This window comes from Gambusia affinis, linkage group LG07 (assembly GCF_019740435.1).
Source record: "Gambusia affinis linkage group LG07, SWU_Gaff_1.0, whole genome shotgun sequence".
In the NCBI taxonomy this organism is placed as follows: domain Eukaryota; kingdom Metazoa; phylum Chordata; class Actinopteri; order Cyprinodontiformes; family Poeciliidae; genus Gambusia; species Gambusia affinis.
In genome coordinates this window covers 28,489,369-28,507,101 of record NC_057874.1, presented here as the reverse complement: position 1 = coordinate 28,507,101, position 17,733 = coordinate 28,489,369, and the positions used below count along the sequence as shown (strand labels likewise).

The 17,733-nt window shown below is 45.1% G+C and overlaps 1 protein-coding gene across 5 annotated transcripts in view; it reads right to left on the bottom strand.

The window, feature by feature from the left end:
- Positions 1-17,733, bottom strand: part of chd6 (chromodomain helicase DNA binding protein 6) — a 60,775-nt gene that overhangs the window by 4,798 nt on the left and 38,244 nt on the right. For 4 of the 5 annotated variants that reach the window (XM_044121783.1, XM_044121786.1, XM_044121785.1 and 1 more), the window contains exons 23-44: positions 16,872-17,074; positions 16,692-16,772; positions 15,787-15,905; positions 15,545-15,704; positions 15,235-15,324; positions 15,020-15,123; positions 14,487-14,616; positions 13,435-13,510; positions 12,940-13,036; positions 11,281-11,653; positions 10,997-11,205; positions 10,669-10,766; positions 9,843-10,586; positions 9,110-9,361; positions 8,505-8,748; positions 6,357-7,622; positions 5,715-5,866; positions 4,321-4,578; positions 2,035-2,673; positions 1,462-1,701; positions 395-535; positions 102-206 (exon numbers count right to left, since the gene is read on the bottom strand). In XM_044121783.1, the coding sequence (XP_043977718.1) occupies positions 102-206; positions 395-535; positions 1,462-1,701; positions 2,035-2,673; positions 4,321-4,578; positions 5,715-5,866; positions 6,357-7,622; positions 8,505-8,748; positions 9,110-9,361; positions 9,843-10,586; positions 10,669-10,766; positions 10,997-11,205; positions 11,281-11,653; positions 12,940-13,036; positions 13,435-13,510; positions 14,487-14,616; positions 15,020-15,123; positions 15,235-15,324; positions 15,545-15,704; positions 15,787-15,905; positions 16,692-16,772; positions 16,872-17,074 (5,781 nt within the window). The remainder of the gene's footprint in view (positions 1-101; positions 207-394; positions 536-1,461; positions 1,702-2,034; positions 2,674-4,320; positions 4,579-5,714; positions 5,867-6,356; positions 7,623-8,504; positions 8,749-9,109; positions 9,362-9,842; positions 10,587-10,668; positions 10,767-10,996; positions 11,206-11,280; positions 11,654-12,939; positions 13,037-13,434; positions 13,511-14,486; positions 14,617-15,019; positions 15,124-15,234; positions 15,325-15,544; positions 15,705-15,786; positions 15,906-16,691; positions 16,773-16,871; positions 17,075-17,733) is intronic. The other variant, XM_044121787.1, reaches the window with a different exon arrangement.

Genomic DNA, 17,733 nt, shown 5'->3' with positions numbered 1-17,733 from the left:
AGCTACAGGTTCAAACTGAAACCTTAAAAACAACAAAGAAAGTTACAAAAAAATAAAAAATAAAAATAAATCTCCAAACAAAACAAAAAGCTGAGACTCACAGAGTGTTTGACCACGTCCGCCCAGTCTGGAGCGACAAAATACTCAGAGTTAGCATCAAGCCACCTGGAAAGCTCCTTGATAGCCGGAGCCATAGCGCCACCAAGCTGCAGAGAGAAGAAACACAGACAAGATCTGAAAGCTGATTTCAGTTGTCCCATTTTTTAGTGGTCAGCTTCTATCTGGATGGTTCTGACCCACCTCTGATTTAGGGTCAAACTGCAGCCTGACTGAAACATAAGCAGTATTTATTCCAGTGTGTGTGTGTGTGTGTGTGTGTGTGTGTGTTATCTACCCTGCGTCCTGTTCCTCGGTGAACTACAGGGACTCTCTCCTCCCCCGTCAGAGTGTTGATGTCCAGCTTGGTGGGATCTTTGCAGCGATGCCTCCTCTGTTTGGGACGCTCCACAAAGCCGTGCAGGAGACTCGCTCCCGACTGAACAGCAAAAATCAAGACAAACAAAGTCATTAAAACATCATCATGGTATGCTTTGAGAAACAGAAACCTGCTGGACCAGCGTTAACATCTGGTCCAGCAGGTTTGTGGTCTGCAGCTCCCTCTGGTGGCGTTCTTCTGAATAACTGCGTTAGTTTGTTTTGAACGGCCCTCGCTCCGATTTTCTGCATTTTCATTAACCACAAAATGTCACAAATTGAAATTATGAAAATTAATTCTCTTAAGGGAAACACATCAGTTTGGAAAAATCACATGTTTTTCAGGCGTATAAAAACAGATGTACAGATGGAAACACTTTTTCACATTTCAGGAGTCACCTGATCAACAGCCTGTTACTACTGGCAGAAACCACAAAGACGACGACAAGAAGTGGAAGAAGGATGATGGTTTGTTTTAGTTTTTTCAAACAGTGAACAATCCTTCTCACTGCAAATCAGGGAATTAAAATTATTTTTAAAATGTCTTCGTAATTTTTCCCAAACTGAGCAGCAACTGGGCAGCGATCACCGTTTCCTTTAGTTCATCACTACCTGCATTTCCATTAGTCATAAAATTGTTCAAACTGTAAATCCAAAAATAAATTTGTTTAGTGGAAACACGTAAATTTTGAAGAAAAGAAAAAGAAAATTACTTTTTTTTTTCATAAAATGTTTTTGATGGTGAGATGGATTTTTTTCTTTTTTTCCACATCTCAGGAGTCACATGACCAACAGCCGGATGTTCCTGTTGGCTGAAACGCTGTTTACTCAAAGAACCCACGGGCCTACCCACTCCTGCTGCCATACTCCAAAACATCTCCATCAGTCTCACGTTAGCAGCTATTAGCCAACACCTGGTGGCGCTGCGTGTCTGCTGCTCTCCTAAAAGCCGACGTTAACTTTCACCTGAACAACAGAGATACGTACGTGAGCGAAGGCCGGCAGATCCATGCTGTAGCCCGGATTCTGTCTCAGCCACTCGATCAGGCCTTTGCTGGCCGCTTCCCTGTCGATGGCCACGATCTCTGGCTGAGGAGGCGTCTGGGTGGGGGTGGGGGTGGAGGAGGAGGAGGGAGTGGGAGGACCAGCAGGCCGCTCGGACGGAGATGGGGACGGCGAGGAGGTGGAGGACGACACGGAGGAGTGGCTGATGGCCTCAACCCGAGCCTGTAGGTGGACACACAGATGCAGATGTTTGAAGTGACCCGTTATTCTTCCTTAAACCATAAATCTATAGGCAACACAAATCATTCTTAAATAATGAGCCTATTATGAGCCTTTTTAGAGTCTCTGTCTCTTTAAATCCAAATAAGCTGCTTCTGCAAACCGACGCCAAGTTAACCAACTGTACATCTTTAAAAATGAAAAAGTGGTTGGAGGAAAACAAGATGGAGACAACATGAATTGTTTCCAACAATAGGGAAAGAAAAGCAGAAATGGAGCCTCCTGCACAACCAACAAGACTCTACGCCACGCCCCCTCCACGCCCCCTCCACCCACCTGTGCCTCCGGCAGGTGCAGCCCTCGGCTCTTGGCGAACTCGGAGTACAGAGCCTCCACGTTTCTCCGTCTCCCTCTCCTCCTCCTCAGGGAGTCGTCTCCCCTCAGGCTCCCGTTAACGATCTGCCCTGTGACCGGGTGGATGAGCCCGGCCTGCAGAATGCCGGACATATCAATCCCCACCGAGCCGGGCAGCGGCGCCGTGATGGGCGGCAGTGGCGGCAGCTTGTGGCTGCCTCCAGCGCCGGCGTTAGGGTGGCCCATTCCAGCTGCTTCGTTCGTCCCAGCGCCGCTCGTGGTGCTGATTTCTCCAGAGGATTTTGTCAGATCTATTGCTGCTTCCTGCCAACCGTTCAGCATGGCGCCAGCGCGGTGGGGCGGAGTGGCCACCACCGCCACCTTCTCTTCACTGGAGCTGCTGGCAGCAGCGGCGGCGCTCGTGTGGCTCGGTGACGCAGACTTCCCTGCTAAGATCTTAGCGGCCGCGGCAGCTGCTGCGGCTTCATAGTCAAAGGACCGGCGACCTCCGGCCCGTTTGAGCTCAGGGAGGAAGGGAGGAGCCACGAGCCTCTCCTGCAAGAGAGGCAAGGAGGTGAGGCGCCAAGCTGCGCGCCCACAAGCGGCGCCCCGCGGCACGTACTGTCCGGGTGGGCAGGGTGGGTGAGACAAGAATGGGAGAGAGATGATGGCTTTGGTTAGACACACATATGGACTGAGACACAACGCACAGGCTGCTGTGGATTTAGACCTGGGTGAGATTCAAAACTGATAAGGTTTGGAAGCTGCATTAACAATAGATGTTACTGTTTACATCCGGAGCTCAACGCTGGAGTGCAAAAAGACGATTCTTTTACTTTTCATCCATAGCTGCGCTGTCACACTTGAACAACAAACAGAACGAAACCTGGACATGTAGGTATTAATTTAGTGCAGTGTGTCACAGCAAAGGGAAAAACTAACGCAGAAAAACCGTTAAAAAATAACTCTAAACAACTCAAATCCTTCGTTTATCTCGCTCTATGTCTCGGCTACACTACACACAGGCCCGTTGCCATAGCAACCGACTGACAACAACTCCACTAAGGTTTCAAAAAACACGCAAACATTTTCCAAATAGAACATTCAGTAAACAACAATTTTATGTTTTGAGGCTTGATGCTTATTTTGAGATTGTTAATAAGTGATTGCTGTGGTAGATTAGCTACTGCTGCTATTAGCTATGCTAACACAGCGGTGGTTGATTAGGTAATTTAAACACCTGCTCTACTGATGCTCTGTCAGATTTGGTGTGAGGGTCAGCTTTATTTTTATCTTTTGTAACTGAACCAAAACACACAGGATTCCACATCACATCTACATGCTAAGGTTCTCATAGTCAAGCTAGCATAACTGACCTACTTCCCTCTCCCTCGCTAATTACTTATTAAAGCTTTTTCCTGGACTTGTTATCTAGTTGTCGTAGTGTTGACAATTGGTAGCAAAGCACTGCGTCCCTTTTTCTATTATATATCACACATAGATTTAAGATTTAGCACGTTATCTTAACAGTAAAAAACAATGCTAGTCATCATAGGCGAGCAGCTTTTTGCCCTCCAGCAGGAAGCTGACAGCAGGATGTAGCACGTGTGTCTTCACGCTGCAAAGGGCCCCTGGATCATCTACCCAAGACTGACATCCACATATAAAAGCTTTACATGGTACAGAATAAGCAACAAAGCAACATGTTGACAGGAGGTGCCCAGTGCGGCAGGACTAGCTGAAGCTAATTCAACATTATTTCTTATTTAGTGTTTTTAAAACACTGTAAAATATTTATTAACTGATTTGTGTTTATTACATTTACAGTGAATTAATTTAGTCAAGTTTCAACAACAAACTTCAGGTTTTTCTGGACCAAGAATACTTGGTAAGATTTTGTGTTTTTTTTCAGTGTAGTCAATGGATTCAATGAAAAAATACAAAATCTTAATATTTTTGTTGAATTTCTAGTCCACATATCTTAGCACACTTGAAATGAGACAAAATTAACTTAAAAGTAGCTTTTCTGGAAGCTGCAGGAGCTTGTTTTTAGAGAATATGGTTTTGTGTTTTTGCAGTGTAACATCCTCTGGGTCTGAGTCTCTGATTATTCTGCTGCAGATATTTTTTTGACATTGAGCACTTCTGGGGACAAAAACCGGACAGAACCAGAACCATGGCATGGAAGACAGAAACACGTAGACGGGTGATAGATATGCAAAAAGGAGAATACTGAATTAATTTGCTGGTTTTTGCAGAAAGCCTCACCTTGGGAAGTCGTGTGAGGGGCGGCGGGACGGGGAACCCCAGACCGCCCAGCTGGACCCGCGACTGGCCCGGCCCGGCGCCGGGGGCAGCGCCGGGCAGGAACCCGGCTCGGTGGTGGTGGTGCTGCGCTAAACTGTTAGCCAGGCACGAGTTAGCCGCCACGGAGCCAGGGGAGTCGTATTGCTCGCTCGATGACGGCCATTTTCCCTTCAGGATGGCGTGGCAGATGCTGTCCAGCCGGTTGATAATAACTCTGTCCTGCAGGGGGCGATCACAATCAATCAATCAATCAAATTTTATTAGTATAGCACATTTCAGCAGCAATGCATTTCAAAGTGCTTTACATCAAATCAAACACAGAAACACAAAGTCATCAAGTTGGGGCTTCTTGCTTTCGCATCCATAAAAGGTTTATCGGTTACACTCCTGCTGTGTTATATGGAACAAAATACGTGTTGCTATTTTTATTCCCACTGACGCTCACAAGCACTCAGTTTAAAACCATATAAACAACGGGCTTCCAGCACCAGGCTCCGAACTCCTCTTTCACTGAATTTCGCTCTGGGACTCCGCCCTCCGTCCCTCTTGGATTTTCTATGGTTCCTGTTAGTGTCTAGAATTTACAGGGTTTTTCTTCCGGCACGAGGCTCCGTACACCGAGCAGAGCTGTAGCTATAAATTCCCCTTTTGTTTGTTTTTGTTCCATAATGAACTTGGTGTTTTTACATCTGGCAGGTCTTCTAAGCTGCTGAAGTAAATTCCCAACAAAATTTCTGAAATTAATCTCAAAATTTCAGATTTTTTTTTCTAAGAATATTTTTTTTGACTTTTGAAACTCAAATTTCAAAGTTTCTTCTACAGAATTTCTGAATCTCAAAATGTATTCTTGCAGATTTTCAACTTTTGAAACTCAGACATTTTCATTTTTTTGTAGAAAATTTCTGAGATTAATCTAAAAAATCATTTTAGAAAATTTCAGATTAAACTTTCAAACTCACATATTTCCAGGTTTTTTCTAGAAAATCTCTGATATTCATCTAAAATTTTCTGAGATTTTCAGCAGAAATGTAGTCCTTTTTTCTGTCTGCAGTGAGTCTAATGAGCCAGTGTACAATAAATAGGTAAAATAACAGAGACATAAATAAATAACATCTGAAATCTTAAGTTTTGAAAAATTCTTCCTGTAAACATGCAAATTTGTCTGCACAAAAACTGTTAGAGTTTATTTCCTAACTCAATGAAAATCCAAATGAGAAAGGATAAGGAACCCAATCGATAATCAATATTGGAATCAGCATCACATCCCAACGTTTTGATAGAAGGGAAAACAGGGTTTTAAAGAAAATGGCCGCCCAGCTTGCATCCCTGTCAGGCGGAGGAAGAGCTGAGCGAACCTTTGGCCACTCGGAGAAGGAGAAGAGCGCTTTCTCCTGCAGCAGCTGAGCGATGGTCGGCTCCCGGCTCTCATGCAGGCCGTCGGGAATCTCACACATGGAAGCCGGAGCTGCAAACCTCGGACTGCCGGGATATCCTTCCACCGCAGGAACTGCAGAGGACAGCAGAAAAACGATTCACGGCGAGCAACGTGAGCCGACGATGAAACGATGAAACGGGTAAAACAGATGAAACAGTTCTGTTCATTTCACTTATTGATTTTTTAAATTTATTCAGTCATTAAATAATTTGCTATTATAGTTAAAAAACCTGCAACAATTTAAAGAATTTGACTGAATAGGTAAAAGATAAAGGATTAAATTTATGTCTGTCCTACACATCAGACTAAACTAAGTTAACCATAAATCATTACAATATATAATTCTGTTGTTTTTTATAAAAATTCTGACTTTTTCTCAGAATTTCAGCTTTAGTCTCAGGCTTCTGATTTTAATCTTTTGAGATCAGAAGTCATAATTCTGAGAATAAAAGTCAGATTTTTTTAAAATGGCCCTAATCTTCTTCCGTAGATATTCAAATTCAGCCCTGTAATGCTTGCTGAATCAGAAGGAAAGGTGAAATCGAAGGGGTTGCATTCGTACCCGGGGAGCTCGGCCTCTCCTCCTTCACCTGGCCTTTCAGCGGACTCTCCGCCGCTGCTTCGCCCTGCTCCAGCTTCGGCGTCAGAACCGTGCTGTCCGCCTCCAGCGTCTCCCGCTTCATCTCCATCTTGACCTCAGGCGAGGTCGTGAACTCCAGAACCTCCGGCTTCACCTCGGCTTTGACCCCAGAGCTGTTTGGGAATGCCACGAACTCCAGAGCGTCAGGTTTGCTTTCGGGCTTGATGGCCGACGTCTCCGGAAATCCGGCCAACCTCAGAGCTTCCGGTTTGATCTCCGCCTTGAACCTCGCGCCGTCCGGATAGACGGCGAACGGCAGGTCAGCCGGCTTCACTTCCGGTTTGATGTTGCCGCCGTCAGAGAAAGCAACGAACTGCAGGACTTCGGGTTTGACGTCGAAGCTCTCGGACTTCATGGAGAGGCTGAGGTCTTCGGGTTTGACGTCGAGCAACGGCGCTCGCAAAGGAAACTCCAGTTGCTCGGCTTTGGTGTCCTCGGACTTCACGGGGAAGGAGAGGAAACGGGAATGCTTGATGTCGGAGCTGTCTGGACAGACGTCCTCTGCTGCCTCGGTTTTCGGAACCACGAACCGTAGTGGCTTCTTCTCTTCATCGATGGAGAATTTAAGATCCGGTGACTTTGCATCGACGTTGTTTAAAGTCAAATTAGTCTTGATTTCATTTTGATCCAGGAGATTTTCCCGATCCAGAGAGAAAGACGAAGTTTCACTCCGGTCCAGGTCGGGATCCATTGAGACGGTACGCTCTCTGGGTTCTGCTAACTCTGACCCGGCCAGCGCCATCAGACCGGGTTTATCCTCCATCGGTTCCTCCGCAGCGTCGCCCAGAGAGACGCAGTCCAGCCGACCTTCGGAGATCTCGTTAACCTGATCCGCGCCAAAACCGCCGCCAGAACTTTGAGAGCTCTCCTTCATTTCCAAAAACTCTCCGGTTTCGTTCCGGATAAACGCCTCGGCGTCAAGAGAACTGTCCATCGAGCGTTCCTCTTCGGTCTGATACAGGATCAGGCCGTCCACGTCCTCTGGCGGCGCCTCGATGGACGCCGGACACGCCAAGCTGCCGTCCTGCTCCAGCTTCCCCAGGTACGGCTGCACCTCCTGGGACAAATCCTCGTTATCGTCCTGGAGGTCCGGAGAAAGCCGCTGCAGGATCTCCTCCGTCTTATCCGGCTCCCGTTCTCCGTCCTCCATCTGGGGAACGTCCAGGATGCCGACGCCACGGTCCGCACCTTTCAGCAGAAACAACAAAAAGGCCAATAAATCAATTAGTTAAATTAAAACAAGCTCAATAATTTCCACGTCTATAATTTATCTTTTCTCTCGTTTTCTACTAAAATCTGGATGATAAAAGTTTTCAGTTTGGTCTTTTTTCTGAACTAGCCCTTTTGTTGAAGGACAGTTTTATTTAGAGACTTCGCATTTTTATCCCATTACCATTAAATTACTCAAAAATGTCTCAAAACAACAATTTAGGTTAATGTACTTATGGAAAAATGTTTTGCTGTAAGTAAAATGATGTGGTAAAGGAACCTTTTCATAAATATTAAAGAATTATTTACTTAAAACAATGATCCTATATTGTGCTTAATCCTGACAATTGTGTCATACCTGAAAGGTAACAGGAGAAATTTAACAAACTTCAACAAGCGTGTGACAGTTCATTCATCCCGCCACTGGGGGGCGCTGTTTACGTCCCTGACCCCTTCGATGAGAACTTGAAATGAAGTTACCAACCTGACATTCAGCTTGTTTGGATTGTTTTGTCAAGGTTTGCTCATTTTACTTTTTTGCAGAACGGAACTCCATAGTAAAATTTGGTTATTTTTCCTAAGTTTGTGTTTAAAACTATTTAAAATACTGAAATTTGGCTTTTGTTTATTTTTGGTTAATGTCTAAATGGTGGTTAATAATTCGGCTAAACTGCCAATGTTCCATTTATTTTATCTTTATAATGTTTTATGTTTTTTACATCTTTGCCAGGCGTCCCAATTACTGTTCAACTAGTTTTCCTAAGACGGTTGCTACTGTTCATACTTTCATTAATTCCTGAAATGTGGAATTAAAAGGAGATTTCCTTGAAGTCTGAACTCCCTTAATAAAATTTGACGTACCTTCCTTCTCTGCTTCCTCTTCATCTTTGTCTTCGAATTCGAACCCAGCGCCTCCTTCCTGGTCGTCTCCTTCCTCTGCTGGGTGGATCAAGCTCTTGGAGACGTTGGAGTGACCAAGGCCATTCTGCGGCTCGTGGGCGGTGATGTCGGGTAAAGAGAGGGGCGGAGGTGGGACGTAGGGCAGCGGCGGACTGGCCGACAGGTCCGTTTGATCCGGACTGGCCTCTTCGTTCACTCCGATGTCCTGAAGGATTGAACACAGAGCAGTCTGGATTACTGCAGGTTTATTCTGATCATCCAGAAATTTAGCGCATGCGCTCAACGCTGGCAGGCAAAAAGACGATTCTTTTACATGAACAACTCAAAACCACCTTTTCTCATTCTTTGTGTCAGCTACGCTACACGCAGACTGGTTGCCATAGCAACTGAATTCAGTCCGTCACCGTTTTTATGTTTTCAGGATTGATGTTTATTCTGCAATTATTATTAAATGATCAATATGGTAGATTAGCCACGGCTGCTAGTAGCTAAGCTAAGATTAGATTAGCTAATTTAAACACAACAAATGAAACGTCACATCTACACGTCAAGGTTCTCAGTCCCACCTTAAAGAGCATGTAGCTCGACGACAGCGGCTCCACCGAATCCCCCGTCGAAGGGTGAGACGGAGAGGATGAAGGTGGGAGGCCTAAACACTCCTCCAGAGTCCCTCCTTCCTCTCCTCTGTCTCCCCCCGGAGCCTCCTCATCCTCCTCCTCCAGGAAGCCCGTCTCCAGGGCGGCGGGGCCGAGGATGGGGTCAGACTCGTTGAACATGTGCTCAGCTGGACTGGTGTGATCCGTGCTGTCCCAGGGAGCCTGCAGGAAACCAGACAGAAGTAGTTAACATTTCAAAATTGCATGTTTTCTTAATTAAATCCTCCATTTTCAGCCATAATTACTGAAAAGTTTGAACTTGTTGTCAGAAAACTGGGAATCCAAAAACAAAACCAGCTTCAAATGGTGACGTTTTTCTGCTAATCTAAGTTTTAAATCTAATGCTGTTCGACCTGAAACAGAAGCATTCTGAGGAAATAATCTATTTTGCTATATTTTAAATGTGATTTAATCTTTCACAAACAACAGATAAACTGTAACATGAGCTGGCCTGGACTGGCTCAGGAGGATCGGGTCACTTCCTGCTGGGCCCGTTTTCCCTCTCTTCTTATTTCTCTAAAGTGAGGTCGGTGTAAAGAACTTTGAACTGCCTTGTGCGACACAGATAAACTTGATTGATGTAACATTTTTTGATTTTAATGACATGTTACCTGTTCTCTGACTGGTCTGAGACGCTGCGTACCTGTAGCTGATCCAGCTCCACCGACGGCGCCAGCAGCCCCGTTTCCTCCGACGACCCCTGCTCACCAACCAGGACGTCGCTCCTCAGGTTCGCGTCCAGGTCGGCTCCGCCCACTCCGTACGAGTTGAGCATGCTCTGACCCCCGGTGGCGGAGTTGAAGGGGAACCCGTTGAGCGCGTCCTTGGAGACCTTCCCCCCGTGCAGCGCCCCCAGCTCCAGCGTCTCATCCAACGGAGCGCAGTCCAGGAAGTCCACCCGCGACCCCGGTACCATGCCCAGGCTGGGCGAGCCGGAGTCCCCGGCGTCCAGCGGCGGAGGCTGAAGGTGGGGGTGAGAGGAGGAGGATGAGGAAGAGGAGGGCGAGGGCGTGGGCGGCGGCTGCTGGTGGTGGTTGGAGGCCTGGTGCGGATACTCCGGAGGCTGAGGGGAGTGATGGCCGAGCCCCGACTCGTACAGGCAGCAGTGAGGAAGCTGGGACGAAGACGCCGCCATCCCAGGGTGGTGAGGGTGATGATGGCTGTGGGGATAAAGATGAGCGGGGTGCCGCCTGACGTAGTTCCTGTGAGCGTCCAGGAAGCTGAGCTGCGGGTCGTTGAGGATGTAGAAGTCGGTGCGGCTCAGGCCGTGGCGGGCCGCGCCGACCAGCAGGTCCCGGTCGTGCTTCCCGCTCTCCCACCAGACGGGGAGGTAGAGGGACGGCCGGCACAGCTGGAGGCGGGCCGACAGGAGCGGGTGGCGCAGAACCTGCAGGTCAACGGCAAGCTTTACAGAACCGCTTCAACTACGGAGGCCCAGAACTGACAAACAGTTTCTGCAGAGACCCGACCTGCTCTCGGATCTTCCTCAGCAGCTCGATGCGATACAGCGTCCTGGCGGCGCGCTCTTCGGTCAGCGGCTCCACGAGAACGCCCGGATCTTCCAACTCTGAGGAAACAAAGTGGAGATTATCAAAATGAAACTTCCTGTTTCATATTGCAGTTCTGCATTTATTCCTGAAAATAAGAGGATAAATTCACAGAAGAATGAAGATTAATTGGAAATCTGCATTTTAAAGTGTGACTAAGCCCCGCCCCCAGAGAAATTCAGAACAATTCCACCAAAGTTGGCAAAGCAAGAAGATTGCATTTCCTGGCGGCCATTTTGAGCCTCGGTACCTTCTTCCTTCTTCGGCGGAAGCTTGCAGGCCGTCCTGCACATGCTGACGAACGAGTTGAAGTATCGCTCCAGGCTCTCGTCCGTCTTCCTCTCCAGCCGGGCCAGCACTCTGAACTGGGACCAGTCGAACGCCTTCCTCTCCGGATCGTAGACGACGCCGAAGGACGAAACGGTGCGGTAAAAGTCCGCCTGCTCCCGGCGGGTCCACCTGGAACGGAACCAGAGGGATGAATCCCTGATGGCGGGGAAAACCCGATAAAACGACAATCTGCAGCGGCGTCACCTCCTCTGCCACTCCATGAACAACGGATCCGTCTCCGTGGAAACCACCGAGCACCTCCTCAGCTCCTCGCCCAGCTGCCAGGCCAGCGGCCCGCCACCGTGGTGACCGTGAGCCGAGCCCGCGCCTCCCATCGCCATGCCGACCAGGCCGTCGTGCAGCAGGAAGTCGTGCCGCAGCACAGGCTCCCTGCGCAGCGTGAAGCGCTGGTAGGCCGTGATCAGGCGGCGGAACCGGGCCGTCAGGGCCGGGCCGGTGGGCCACAGCGGCCGCGCCTGGACGACGTGAAGAGACGCCACGCCCGACCCGGTGCCGGTCGTCGTCGTGGTAACCAGGGGTCCATCTTGGTTGCACGGGTCGGCTGGCGTCTGAGAGTCTGTGGAGGGAAAATGGTTTGGAGAAGAATTCAGATGTTTAGTAGAACTTTAGTAGAGCTTCAAAATCCACAAGTAGAAAATATTAACAAGTTTTTCTGGTCTAGTTTCTAGAGCAAATATCTTAGTTCACTCGAAATAAAACAAAACTAAATTACAAGTAACTTTTCAACAAAATACAGGCATTTGTTATAAGGTCATATTTTTTATGGGTAATTTTATTTATTTATGTATCAACCACAAAACCCTTGTATTTTCCAGCAGCCGTTGTACAGCACATACAGCAATAAAACAGCTGACTGAACGTGTTGGAAATCAGTTAGGTTGCTAGGTAACAGGCGGAACTCTGCTGGGGTTGCTAGGTAACGGCTGTCTGCTGATTCGCGGCGTTACGTTCCAGAGGTTTTTGAAACGGCTCATTTTCCAGGCACCAAAGGGCATCAACTTATTGTGTTTTTATTGTGAGTGTTTTTCTGAAGCGCTTGAACTGTTTTCAGAAGCAGTCAGGACTGGAAGGATAAAAACTAGCAAATTCTGCAGTTGACTCCAGTGATGATTTTAATGTTTCGTTCCATAACCTTTTGGATATCGGACAGAAAACGACGTTGAATCCACATTTTTGTGACGTTTTAGGTTTTTAAATGCTGTGGTCTTAAACATCTGATGAACAGCACATTTCAGTTTAATGGTTGTTTGCAATAAAATAGTCTCACTGCCATTTCTTCTTTCCGGCACTTTGAAGTTTTACTTAACATTTTTCTTAGCAGGTCAAAATGTCGTTGCCGTTTTTCAACTGGTCTTAAAGTTTTAGTCAGTAGTGGAGATAGGCCTGGCACAATAACAAAAGTTGCTGAACAATAAATTGCCCCAGAAATGATTGCGATAAGTAATCATCATGTTATTTTGAGACCATTTTCAATATAATAGTAATGGCCTAATCATTCAAGAACACAAAGATCTCAAAGATCAATTCACTTTAAATTCTCATGAACATTTAAAACTGGAACACATTTTAAATATCCAAACTAAATAAACAAAACAACAAATAAGATGAATTATGAAGTTTCTCTAAACAAAACTGTCCTTCAGAAAAGAGAATAGTTGAAACACCAGACTGAAGACGTTTATCACACAGACTTTGGTAGAAAAAGAGAAACAATACGTCATGCAAATGGAAATTATTGAATTTGTTTTCATTTATGACACAGTAAATTGATTTATTGCTAATTGTTACAGGCCACAGTGAAAATATCCTGTGGTTTACTGGTTATCAGGAAGAGTTTTTCACCTGGAACGTCTTTCTGCTGCGGCTGGTCCGCCGCCTCGGCCTGAGCCGTGCTGTCGGGTTTCTCTGATGTGTCGATGCTGGAACAGGTTTCCTCCCCCTCAGAAAAATAAAATAAAAATGTTTTCTGATGGTTTTTAGCTGCTTTTCCTCATCGATTACAGTCCAGACAAAAAAATCAGTTTTAAATCGGCTCTTTAGGTCGCAGAGACGCCGTTTGGACACATTTCACACTGGAGTCCAATGCAGTTTTCCTGTTTTTTAACAGGTTGTGTGTGTTTTCTTAAAGCTGCAGCGCCCCAAGCTCTCTCAGCATCTCAGCACAAAATAAGCAGTAAAATTGCTTATTTTATTGATTTGATAAGCAATAAAAAGCTGCAAATTAGATTTTCCTAAACAGAACAATCCATTTTAATGAGTTCCATCTGTAATCTGTTACTTTTACAGCACCCACAAGGCAGATTGTGCAACAAAAAGAGCAAAAACCCTGAGCTCTACCTGTCTGTTGTCGTCTTGATCCTCCTCTCCGTTCGCTTTGTTTTCCGGCTTCTCCTTCGCCTCCTCCGTTTTACAGCTGCTGACAGGGAAAAGAAAAAGACATTGAAGGGAAATAAGTTAACAAACGATGACGGCGCTAAAGAGCAACAAAGATCTATCATCAGAGCAGCTGTTCAGAGGGCGTTCAGCATCAAAACGCTGCTGTGATCTCAGGGGAGACAGAAAAACGCTGCAAGTCAGAAACGATGCAACAAACGTCTTCAGCAAGAAACTAAACCTGAAACTGAGAGAAAGTATGGAGGAAAGTAAAAGATTCAAATCAGAGTCTTTAAGAACCAGGAGTTTATTTCAGACAGAAACAAATCTGACCTTGAATGGAAGGATTTGAACGCCACGTTTTGCTCAAGTAAAGATAAAAAGTATCTGGTAAAAAGGCGACTTAAGTACCGAGTAGCTGATCAGAACAATCATTAATATTTAAAAATTACATCATCAGATGAACCAAAATATAAGTTTAAATGGAAATGTTGGTATTTTAAAGGCAAAAATGACAATAATTCACATAAGTAATGCGTTTTTTACAAATCAGTTTCTTTTCTTATAAATCTCAACAAAACAAGGAACTGAATGTTTTTTATTCAGTAACTATTATTTACAGCGTGGAACAAATTCTTTTTCCTATTATTTACTTTAACAAGTTAGTTGCTAAAAAGTTACTTTTGAGGAAGTTTTGTCTTATTTCAATTGCAGAGAGATTCGTTTTTGCAGTGTAAGGATAATAAAAAAGAAGAGAGGTAAACTCTGGCAGGTGATCTGCTTTATGCGATAAAATTAATCAAGCGAAGCATCAAAATTTCCACTTTTAATTTAAAAACGAGAAAAAATGGATATAAAAGTCAATTTATATCCAGAAGGGAATCATCTAGTAGCAGTTCTTTACCTCCTACTGCTGCAAGTCAACAAAACTTAATTTATTTTACCTTTCTCCAAAGCTTTTTGAAAAGTCTGATGTCTTTAAATGCAAATTAAACTTTTTTTTTCACAGTTCTCACCTGTCCGTCAGTTCGGCGGCTGCCTCCGATCCTCCCTGCTCTGCAGACAGAGCTGTGACGTCCGGCATCCCAACTCTTTCCAGGAAGCAGAGGTCGGGATCGGCCCGCATGGCGTTGTAACGCTCGTATCCTGTCAGCGGGCAGGAACAGAAAAACAGAGTTAAAACACACAGCAGGAGGCAAAATGCTGCTCAAGTTTCATTAAATTAACGCAAAAAAGACCAAAAAACTACAAAATGAGAAAATGTTTGAAGTTTTCAAACATTTCCAGCTTCACACAATACAAATGAACAAAAGAAATACAGCTTGTTTGCAGTTTTTGTATTAGGAGAATGAAACATCTAAATAATGTTTTCCAGTTTTAGGCTTTAAATCAAACGTTAGATTTCACTTTATTACAGGTTGAACATCAAAATCTTCAAGGGTTTGAAGCAGCTTCTGGGAATTGGGCCGTAACAGCTGAGTGAATTTCAAACCTCAGCAGGAATCTCAGGGTTTCTCTGATGAAATGACAGCAACTTTCTGAGTCTCACCGTGTTTGTGGACTCCAATGAGGAGAGACTTGTCAGCGTCCGTGTCCCACCAAGTCACTGGAATCTCAATGTAGTCGATGTCAGGCAGCGACACCTCCAGCTTACTGTCGACGCACAAATAATCCAGCTGTTACCCTCCAGATCTGGACCATTTATCGACTGACAGAGTCCTTTCCTCTTGATTTTATTCTACATCCGCCATGTTTGCTACGTACCTGGCAGGTACCCCCTCCTGAGACTGATTAGCAGCCTCACCCAGAACCTCCACCTTCAGGTAGTACAACATCCTCACCCTCAGCAGCACCCTGTGGCATCAAAGGTTGAAAATGAAAACTGGAGCTAAAACTAATCCATCATGTAAGTGCACTGAGAGGAGGACATCAGCTGCTCAAAATGAGTTTTATTGAGCTGGACGGAGGGGAGAAAAGGAAGCAGCTCTTCCATCATATGTTCTACATGGTTTCTTTAAAACTATCCAAGAGAAAAACCTTCTAGCATTTACTCAGTCTGAGCTCCTGTACTGACTTGTTGCAGTGCTGTTTGAGGTGTTTCTTGTAGCTCTCGTCCTGCAGCACCACCTCAGGGTTACAGTGGACCAGCCAGTCAGCGTTTTTAACATCAGGAACGTTCAGCTGGTTCTTCAGCTTCTTCCCCTTCCTGCCCCGAGGAACCGGAGCCGACAGACCTGCACACCCAAACGAGACGCATTAACCTGAACTGGTAAAAATAAAGCAGAGCGCGTCGCATATGGGCAGAGAAAATCTAACCCGAATGGTTGAGCAGCGCCTGGTCCTGTCCGTCTTTAGAGGGAGAGATCAGATCCCAGATGAAGCTCTTGATCTTGTCGTCACCTTTGTAGTGTTTCAGGCAGTAAACCAGCAGAGCCCTAATGGATAAAACAGTCAAATTACGTCTGAATGTTTTCACTTCAAACAAGGAAAGTTCAAGGATTATCAAGGTAAGTTTTCAGACGTTTCCAGCACCAGACTGGAGATAAAAACAACGCAAATGAAGCAAAAAGAAGCACAGCTCCAAATCACTATTTGTTATTACCGGTACTTATTAACGCAAATTTCTTTGTGATAGTATTTTACATTCAGGGACAAGTTACACTAAAATATGAGCAAAAAAACATCCCTCAGTTTCAAAGAGTTGTAAAACCAGTCCAAGTCACATTTTATGGGCACTGTGCCGTTACCTAGCAACGCCAGCCAAGCTCAGACCGTTACCTAGCAACCCAAGTGGAACTCCAGAACGTTTGGGCAGTTGGTTTTACTGCTGACCAAATCAAATGCTAAAACACAATATATAAAGAAAGTTACCAAAGAAACGTATAAGAAAAGTGTTCTGGTTTATCAAATATTAATAATTTAGGTAATTCTAACTGAGCAAAAGCAAGAGAAGTTCAGTCTGATTTAACTCAGACAGTAAGAAAAGATTTATCTGTCTTTATCTTAGATGTCTGAAAATATCTGGATTCAACTGTAAATAATGTTTTCTAAATTAATGCTTTTAGTCAAACATTAGATTATACATTAGTACAAAACTGTTCAGTTTGAATATCAAACACTTTCAAGGACTTTCTAAAGAAATCAAGCTCTTTCCAAACCTTGAAATTCATTGAAATTCAAGCACTTTGAAGGATCCCAGGCGGTTTCAGAGTTGTTCTTACCGACAGATCACCTCCATGTCTCTCTCCGCCAGGTGCCATTTAAAGCGGCCGTGGTTCAGGATGTCCTTCCACCGACCCCAACTGCAAACCAACATTCAAATAAACAACAAACACGCCGCTGCAGCTCTCACACGGCCTGAAGCATCAGCAGGAGGCATTGGGAGAATTTGGGCTTCGTACCCGAAGATCAGGAGATTCTTCTCGACCCTGAAGCATTCTGCGCGGAGGTACCGCCGGGTGCGTTCGCCAAGGCGACGGGTCCGGCACGGCCGCTCCTCCGAGTCGCTGTCCAGCTCGGAAAACTCCATCAGCTCGTCGTCCTCGAAGGAGTTGTAGTGGCGGGTTTGTTTCCTGACGCGCGGCGTGTCGATCACCAGGGACTCCTGGACGGCCAGAGAGAACCGGAGGATTAAAAGTGGAGAAATCTGGGTCGGGAACAAGACTTGCACCTCCAAAGTCCAGACTTTATCACACCACAACTTCCAGAGGATACGGGTGTTTTTTATTGATTCAATTTTAAAGCATAAATAGAAAAATTCACCACAGATTTATGGTAGATATCCCCACAGTGTTGGAAATACAGAAACTATTAAGTAAAATTCATATTTTTAACATTTCGGTTCTTACATTTGCATTTCAACTGTTTCTAAAAACATTTAAAGAAAAATAAAAAGCAGATGTTTTTTTGAGCCCATTCAAAAACTTCCTTTACAAGAAAGCATAATAAATCACCTTTAAGGAGAGTTAGATGTAAAACTGAAGGAATGGCTGAACTGTTGGACGTATGAGTGGAAAGATGTAAGAAAAGAAGAAATTTACTGTTTGATGGAGGGATTTATGTATTAATGGATGGATGGGTGGCTGGACGTACGTCTGACCAGACGGATGGATCTCACCCAAACTCCTTTGCAGATTAAATATTTCTCATATAGACAGACAGACGGTGAAAACAATCCTGAAATTTAAAACCTTTTTTCTCTTCCTTCTGTTCTCCAAACTTTTCCAAAGCTGGAAAATAGTTAAAATTTTCCAAACTGTAGAA